Source organism: Haliotis asinina, chromosome 9 (genome assembly GCF_037392515.1).
Source record: "Haliotis asinina isolate JCU_RB_2024 chromosome 9, JCU_Hal_asi_v2, whole genome shotgun sequence".
NCBI lineage: Eukaryota > Metazoa > Mollusca > Gastropoda > Lepetellida > Haliotidae > Haliotis > Haliotis asinina.
Genome location: NC_090288.1, coordinates 45,262,157 through 45,271,785, shown reverse-complemented (window position 1 = coordinate 45,271,785; position 9,629 = coordinate 45,262,157). Strand labels below are relative to the sequence as shown.

General features: G+C 40.1%; 1 protein-coding gene across 1 annotated transcript; it reads left to right on the top strand.

Moving 5' to 3' along the window:
* The first annotated feature begins 1,410 nt into the window (after positions 1-1,410).
* LOC137296935 (uncharacterized) lies at positions 1,411-9,304 on the top strand. The gene is made up of 4 exons (XM_067828846.1): positions 1,411-1,729; positions 4,772-4,904; positions 5,877-6,049; positions 7,002-9,304. Exons 1-4 carry the CDS (start codon positions 1,681-1,683, stop codon positions 7,445-7,447), a joined length of 801 nt encoding a protein of 266 aa, XP_067684947.1. The 5' UTR covers positions 1,411-1,680; the 3' UTR covers positions 7,448-9,304.
* The last annotated feature ends 325 nt before the right edge of the window (positions 9,305-9,629 follow it).

The window sequence follows — 9,629 nt, the reverse complement described above, 5'->3', positions numbered from 1 at the left end:
GGCCAATCCGTCATCGAATCCCAAACTGTCAAAAATTTCAATCGTTCCCACATCAACAAATATAGCAAACCAGTGTTGTCCAGGTTCGTGCGACTTTTCAGTATTCACTATAATCGCTATTGGACCGTGTAATGAATCTCTTCTCATCCGATTTGCGAGTTGTTTTGACAGATGATTCGCGGCGAATACACCCAACACGCGGTGTCGCAACACAGGATCACAGTTTATTACGCATTCCAGTTGGTGACTGTTCATCGCTCTTTACACTAAACGATAATATTTCTACTTTTCTCTATTTGAAAAATGTCATCAAACTCTGCATAGACCACACATGATACTGTCTCTGGGAGTGGTTTTGCAAACTGAGCTTCAAGTCTAAGAGTCCGCCGTTTTTGAAGGCGTAGGTATGTTCCGTCATTGTGCCCAAACACTGGGTCCAATGAAAAGACATACAGGGCATACCCACCAACAAACTCGTCTGGTGTTATGTCAACGGAGGTGGTTATATCCGACTATAGTATCCGACTTCTTATTCTTAACAGGGTTAATCCAGACAAATCTTGAAAAACAATCGATAACGATAAGCAGGTATTTTATGCCGTTGTTGGCGTCGGCCATGTTTGAAACATCATTCAGATCAGCATCGGCTTGCACGTTAACACCGCCTACGATAACGCGGTTTCTCTTGAATCTCCTTCGTGACGCTTTGTGAAGATTATAAGCGTCTTGAGCATTAAGCCATCTTTTAACAGCGGTTGGGTTGATGTTTGGTTCGTTCCGCCGCAGCGTGTGCATAAACTTTTGAAACCCACTGAACGCTCCGGGTTTCCTTGGGTCATAATAATCACGAAGTAGTGTTTGTGACATAGTTACCGATGATAGATGCGAGTGATCTGTTGAGCATGTGATAAAGCTCTTCTGTCCACCGATCTGTCTTAAAACGCGTATCCCGAAAATCTCTGCACTGATACTTAAGATAATACAACGGTGATATGACACAAAACCCGGGTACCTTCCTTATATAAGCTCGCCACTTTTGTATCACAATTTCCTCATTCACCGACTCAATTGCTTGATAAATCGATAGATTAAGTCCTCGCTGATTCGCTGACTTCAAATCTTGAAAGATTACAAAAAAAGTACGCTAGTGTGAGAAGATATTCCAACGTATGTGTGACAAGCACTGAGTCAATTTCGTAGATAGTATGAATCATGTTACACCGTGTGTGTAACTCCTTGCGGTAGCCTGATTTGCAGAGAACGGAATCAAGCACACTCACACACTGTGGTTTAGAAGCAGTAATATTGAATATCATGTTCTGCTCTGATTAGTGTTGGTGGATGATGTGTCACACCTGAGTGATCGTGTTAAAAGCTCTGAGTATACTCATACATCAAGGTTTGACCTCATTTTACAAATCATCACTGGAGTGAAAAGTTCTGGTATGACTAATGCTGAGTGAATGCGCAACACTTGTTTGAGTCGTTGTTCTGCATATAGGTATGGCGTCAATTTGTCCTCATTTACATAAGCAAGTCGGCCTATGATAAATCTCCGTAAGGAAATGTTCGTATAGAGGAGCACATAACACTACTGGCTAGCAATCACAACGAGATATCACTTGTGTTGACCGTTATCGGCTACAGTATACACTCTCTTCAACACGCTTGGTATTCAAGATGTCGGCGACCTGGGCTGTCAATCTGGTGCTTGTCGGCTACGTTTCCGGTAAACGATTACTTTTTTAGTGATGTTGAGCTTTCCTCTTTAAAGCAAACTCTTTTCACGTTTATATGCTTATTGTTGTGTTATTTTTTGAGGGGGGTTTACTGCTGAGGAGAAAACGGATTTTGCGATAGTCTATTGCGACCACCTATTTCTAACATTTACATAATGTTATGTTATTTTATACAGAAATGCAGCGATATACAGTGAAACATTGAGAACTGCTCGTCGCCAGTTGATCATTGTTCAATATATAATAGCACTATTCAGTGGAACGATTGTATTTTTAAGCAGTTCCTTAAATCCTTTAACCGTTTTAAACAATAATGATGAATAACGTATATGTACATGCACAAATTATAGTCAATGTGTAATAATTCTTGTGTATCAAATATCGAGTCCAATAACACGGACTTATCTGTATGTTAATGAAGTAATACCTCTGGTACCTTTCACAGTCGGTAAAAGGTACCAAACAGACAAAAGAAAGAAATCAAATCATTTGTAAGATATCGAGCATCTGGAAATTCAGACTAATGACACGTCTGATATTTATGAATGTTGACAATGTTATGAAGTGTTTTAACTCTTCTATACTACCCATCAAAACTTTAGGATCACTAGTGCAAATGTAGCCACTTTTTCGGTCAACTTTTCTAAACTAGATTTTGCAAAAATACTGTGAAAGGTACTGTTTACTCATGAACTGATGAATTATAAAACAAATTCGTAACGCTGAAATGATTATTGTCATGGGCTCAATACATGATGAAACTAAGTGAAATTTGGCGAATTCTTAACAACACTCTACACCAAAACGCAGCTGTTCACATGCATGATATTTGCACACGTTTTTCAGCAATCTGATGCATGATCAACGAGCAGTTCATCTGCATAAGGTTTGCAGTTGGTTCCCCCGTGTTAAGTAATTCATCATCTCGATGTAACCACATATATATGCATGGTATATAGTGAATGATTTAAGTGAGTCTAAAAAATTTTATGGATAGTATATGTATATGTCACACCCAAAATGTGCAACCCTATTGAGTGCAATGCATGCAATGGACAGTCGCCAGGTACGTTTTGGTATATATTATTAAAGACATTGAGACAACTAGCCAGGGATCATTGGAGAGGAATCATTGTCAGTTGAATGGATGTGTGGTAGTACCTCTGCAAGAATAGTCCAATAGTCTATGAAACTATCATATCATGAAACCATCAGGTGATGACACATTCTGTGGTATAGCTTTCATGTCCCTGGTGTATATTTAACTGAGCACTTTTTGGCATGATCATTCCACATACTCGGCATGTTTTTTTGTTGACTTAAAATTATTTTAGCAGGGAAAGAATTTTCATGACGAAGCATATTTCGGTGTCAAAATATAAACTAATCCAGTTCCAGGGTAAGTGAATTATATTTTAACATCTTAACGACATTTTCGTTTCAGCTTAGGAAACACCACAGTGCAGGTGTTTAGTCACTAGCATGTGGATGTGGTTCACTCCCATCTGTCATATGTCACTTTTGCGCTACATTATATTTTCCTTGATGCACTACAGTAGGCGCGTAGGGGAAATTAGGTGCACCCCTACAGGCGTAGTGACATAGTCAAGTGGAGTTAAAATCACCCACTGTCTTTTTACGGGTCAGTAAGTACCGACATTTTAAAACCATCTTTTTTCCATAATATTATACATGAATACATGAAACGGACAGATAAAAGCTTAGGTCAACTACTTTGATATGATATTTATGAATATTATTAATGGTATTCTTGAGCCTGCTTATTTCAAATGTATTATGTCGTAGATACAGTTGTAAAAAATTACTGAAAAAACTGTATGAATGCATATCTTGATTATGTACAATTTGTCATCCAAGAAAAGTTTTAATTGAATGCCACAGTTGCGCTTTCTTCCCTTCAGTCATCATGGATTTTTTCAACGTTAGATTTATATTCTTTACAAGTGACGTATCGATAATACAGCTGTATGTTTATCTATATTCTGTCACAACACTCCTTCAATCATTATTTCCGATTCGAATCCGCAATAGTATTGCAGGAACTTTTTACCTCAGAGCAAGGTGTCTTTAAACAATACTTTCGCATTAGTTGTACTACAATGCATCAGCACTGCATTTCATATTGTCGCCCTTTTTTAGACTATCAAACACAGTTATGATCATTCAACAATGACACAGTTTTACCTCATAGTTTTTATCTGATGTTTTATCTGTTCTCCTTGGCAATACCACCCATGTGGTGCTGTTTATCGTATCTGTTATATTCGATTACAATTTAAACCCAGAAATATACAGGACAAAGTTAGGCAAATTTTGAGATAATCAATAGTGACTTATTTATTCACTGACACACGAATAATAAAAATACTAATACGCCTAACTTTATCCAGTATATTTTTGCTGGCAATGAAATCACCCAATACCTAAGCCATCCAACACTTCAATCGTGATATTTACCATCCCGTCATCCATCCTGCTGTTACATGGCTAAGATTTATCTACCAGCGCACTTCTTGTCCTCCTATCGTCTTCCTTCTGTTATTGACCCTTGAAGGTAAGGGTTAGAATGTACCTTCAGTGATCTATATTTGTCTTAAGAGACGACTAGCGGGATCGGGTGATCAGGCCCGCCGACTTGGTTGACACAGGTCATTGGTTCGAAATTTCGCAGATAGATACTCATGCTGTCGATCACTGGATTGTCTGGTCCAGATTTCATTATTTACAAGTCTCCACCATCATATAGCTGAAATATTGATAAGTGCGGCGTAAAAGTAAACTCACTCACTCCTTCTGTTGTCATCTATACACTGATGTGGGGCGATGGGATAGCCAAGTGGTTAAAGCGTTCGCTCGTCACGTCGAAGACCCGGGTTCGGTTCCCCACATGGGCATAATGTGTGAAGCCCATTTTCTGGTCTCCCACGCCGTAATATTGCTGTAATATTGCTAAAAGCGGCGTAAAACTAAACTCACTCACTATACACTGATGTTGTCGTGTTCCGTTTCAGAGTGCGCTGGCAACGTGTGCTCGGTACTTCGTAAATCATCCAGCAACTACAGATCCATCTACTACAGGGAGAACATGTACTGTTCCAATAAATGTTGTGGAGCTATCTCAAAACGATACTGCTGTGACATATCGTAAGTTAATGTTCAATCTAACCTGGTCTATAAGCCAAGCCTAACTACAAACTCGTCATCGTCTAGAAACCGTATATGTACATGGCATTACACACCAGTACACCTTCATGTTACCATAAGGTTCACCTTCTCTGCTGGGTGAGTGAGTGAGTTTAGTTTTACGCCGCACTCAGCAATATTCCAGCTATATAGCGGCGGTCTGTGAATAATCGAGACTGTACCAGACAATCCAGTGATCATTAGCATGAGCATCGATGTGCGCAATTGGGAACCGATGACGTGTCAACCAAGTCAGCGAGCCTGACCACCCGATGCCGTTAGTCGCCTCTTACGATAAGCTTAGTCGCGTTTTATGGCAAGCATGGGTTGCTGAAGGCCTATTCTACCCCGGACCTTCACGGGTCCTTTCTCTGATGAGTATCTTGGCTCGTGGTGGATTTCATACGAGTTTTTCTTTTTTTGCACAATTTTCAAACAATGCTCTATAAATATTACAAAATAAGGGAACTGTCTCCATAGATTAGAAAGTCTAAAAACTCTTTCATGATATAGAAAATGTATGGGCACATTTCATTAAACACCACCATCTTGGCTCATGGTTTTCATATGTCATTTTTTATATTTATGTCCAGCGTTACACTGTAGATATTCAAAATTAGCAGGACTGTTTCCATAGTTTCAAAAAGTGTTAAAAGCAAAATGTCGGTGTTTCGACACCCTGAGTCACGCCTACAGACGTTACCTGTTGGTATTTCTTGTTACCTTTCTTGCGTAACATTGAGTTGATAACAGGACTCATCTTCCATTATCAGTCATTATTTTCTAAATTTCTTATCACTCACACCAACTCAGACTTTTCAAAATCACGTGAGCTAAAACTCTAGATTTCCGTAGATTACTGTCCATAGTCTGCTAACATTTGTTAATCCATTCCACAGAGTTTGTGAAAAGACACTATTATTATTTTTACAGAGAGAATGCCATCCTCGGTTTGAAGATCACGGGAGGCACTCTAGCTATCATCTTATTGTTAATCCTCCTCTGGTACCTCATTTACTGTTCGTGTAAAACGAGAACACGACCAAGACGTCGAGTCACCCAGCCTCCCCCTCGGCGGACCATTGTGGCTTCCACTCCTGCCTCACGTAAGTCAAAATACTCCTCTGTGTGTGTGTGTGTGTGTGTGGGTGTGTATGAGTGTGTGTGTGTGCGTGTGTGTGTATGAGTGTGTGTGTGTGTATGAGTGTGTGTGTGTGTGTAAGAGTGTGTGTGTGTGTGTGTGCGTGCGTGCGTGCGTGCGTGCGTGCGTGTGTGTGTGTGTGTGTGTGTGTGTGTGTGTTGCAGAGTGGGGTAGTGGAGGGTTACGTTGGATGGATGGAATAATAGTTAGATGCGCGCACGTATAAACGCAAAGATGTCCAGTTCGCTTGTTTCTTATAACCTGTGAAGATTCGGGTAATGATTGATCTTCAGTGACTCATGCTTCTCGTCAGAGGAGACTAAAGGGATCGAATGGTGAGGAACTCTAACTTGACTGACAAATTATGTTGAATGTGTGTGTGAGTGAGCGGTCAAACGTGCGTGCGGACGTGATAATTCTTAATAATTCAGACATTACGAAAATATTTTGTTTTGTTATTTTGAATTATTAACCAGGTTTTGATAGTTGGTACTTTTTCTTGAATTAGTCCGCGAAATGTAATTGTCCATAATATATTCAACTTAAATTATGGCAAGTTCGCATCTCGACTGATGTGATGGTCGATGTTGTGAACGTTCTTGTCTTTTGTGTGCATTCGGTAGAGAAGCAGCATTTGAAACATGTTGTCAAGCAGAACAACGTTGTTTAATCTCTCAGTCTTGTATATGAAAACACACGGCCATTTCATTTCTCCTTCTCATGACGTACATAACTTCACATAGCGCTGAACTGCATCCTTGTTATTCCGGGTTCTGCTCTGAGTTGTCACTGGCCAACGCAGACTGAGCCTAAATGACTCTGGTTGTCAGAAATTATTAATGGCACGTCTCTCAGTTCGCTTTGTAAATAGTCGAACGCATGCGAGATAATTCAAACTAATTTACTTACTGTTTCAGGAGGCATCGAACCTGGCTATGGAGAAAAATCTATCACCCACTACCCAGTACCCCCATTCATCCTAGCCAACGACCCTCCACCCCCATATGGTTCCTCAGATCAAGCGCACCTCACTGGACAAAACTCTGATGGCGGACAGATAAATACTCAGAGACTACCTCCGAGAACTATTCATCCCCCGCCGTCGATGCCTACACCCGCATATCAAGCCCCACCCCAAGGGACCCCTCCGCAGAGTGACAACCCACCGATGCCACAATCCGACCACCATAGCACTTCTCCATCAAATGAAACTCTAGCCACACAGCCACCTCACGTCGTCACCGCTTCAGAAGCTTTGGGTAGCCGTCCAACCCCGGCACTCACTCCCCTCCCTCCCAGTGACCAAGCCCCGACGACTGCAGCACCCACCCAAGGAGGAGATGTAGAAGGAGAAACGTATTGACAATGCAATGACTGATTGAATAACATCGGGTTTTATTTATATAGTTCAAGGGTTCTTTAATCAGCGTTTATCTCGCTCAGACAGGGATCTACATAGAATGTTTTAATTGAGCTTTAAATGTGTAGATGTTTAACATGTTTTGAGATAATTCATAACTGATTTCATTTTAGGCACGTTTGTGTTTATGTGTCATGTTTTGTACATTACAGAATGATATGTATCATCCACATTTGCGACAAAAACAATTGACATACTGTTCATATCCGCCTTCTCATATTAAACTGGCAGAGGGGTAAAACTACAGTCATTCCTAACAACACTGAGAATCGACGGATGTCAGTCAGACTTGGCCCATGACCTTTTCTGTCGAATTAACACAAGCAGGAAAGTAAAAAATAGCAAGAAAAGTTGCATGTATATTTTACAAAGTTTCAATCTTGAAACATTCCTATGAACTACGATCTCAGCCTCAAAGCCTATTTAAAAACAATTTTCACCATGCCTTCAAATAACGCAAGTTCTACTTGTTTAGGTTATACTAAACCACTTATTTTCGAAACACGGTGAGATTATTTTATGATGATGTCGTACTAAAGGTGGACCTTGTATGTGTATTTATTACGATGAAGTGTTCACCATAATGCATGTTTAGCGTGACTGTGTGGACCTTGCAAATACAAGGTATCCTCCTTGTGAAGCTGCCCGCTCACTGTGAACTACATGAGTGAGATTGATGTGTATAACACCTTGCAATTATGACGGATTGGTTTTTTCATAATTGTATTCTATGACTTTGTTCTACATGTAAATGATGCCATGAATGAATATATTTCTCTGATATTTAATCCACAAGGAGAAAAGATCCGGGTTTGAATTGGTCTCAGCAACTCATGCTTGTCATAAGAGGCGACGAGGTCAGATTACCTGACTTGGTTGACACATGTCATCGTATCCCAGCTGCGTAGATCGATGCTCATGCTGTTGATCACGAGACAGTTTATTCCAGGTTCAATTATTTACAAACCGGGGGAATACTGGAATATTGTTGAGTGCAGCAGTAAACAACCAACCAACCAACCAACTAGATCGATTCTTATGATGTTATCTGTTCCAAACTCGATTAGTGACAGACACGTAGCTGGAATATTGCTGAGTCCAGCCTTAAAAACAAACAACCAAATACACACTTGTTAACTCAGACATAACTGTCTTCCTTGAAAGGATATATAGGTTACATTTCAGTCGTAGTACCTTCCATTCTCTGTAGTTCCACTCATTGAGCATAGTTTAATCTATGGCTAACTTGTGGAAGGGTGGCTAGTAGGTCCACACAGGACCTAACCTTATATAGGCTGGTCTCGTACCCCCATTATTTATACTGCTCAACTGTCCCCATTGTCCATAGTATAGTGATCTACCTGTCGCTTTATGACAGGTGGTTTTATGTTCTATATGGTGTAATGCATAATGTTTTCACGGCTCGATATGGCTGAAATATTGCCGATGTGACGTTAAATGTTTCCCAGCGCACTGTTGATTCCTTTTGTGAGTAGCATTCAGTGGAAATAAATGGAAGTATTATCTCTAAAAGGCCTGAACCTATCTTTTCACTATTCTGATTTTGAAGTCCACATGATGACAAGTCCGCAGCTTTCATTTATTTCCACAGGTTACCTCACTGTTAGTTACCTGCATAAAACGTAGGGCAACAGTTGTATTCGTTAGTCTGAACCGTAATGTAAGGGATCGCCACCACAGTATCGGTTAACTGTGCAATCCTACGTTCAAAACTGATCATGATCTCGAAAATCTGTCTAATGCCTCTGCAATGATAAAAGTGTTTTGCACCAGATATAACACACTCACTCTTTCTCTCTCATTCAATGTAGTTTTCACCATCTGTGACTTTACTCGTGGACTATATGTACGTTTAACTTCAAAACTCGAAAAGATATGAAGGAATGAGTGTAACCACTGAAGGATTGAATGTATAGTCTGGTTCATAATTATTGAGAATTTTTCTTCTTACTTTGAGCTATCCTAACACCTCAACTGATTCACTGATACTTAAAACTAAGTAATGGTATAAGGGGGGTAACTCATCTTGGCCTACTGAGTATAGTACAATTAGAGTTACCTCCCCTGAATTTGTAGCAGACGTCATTTTCCTCAGCACTGTCAA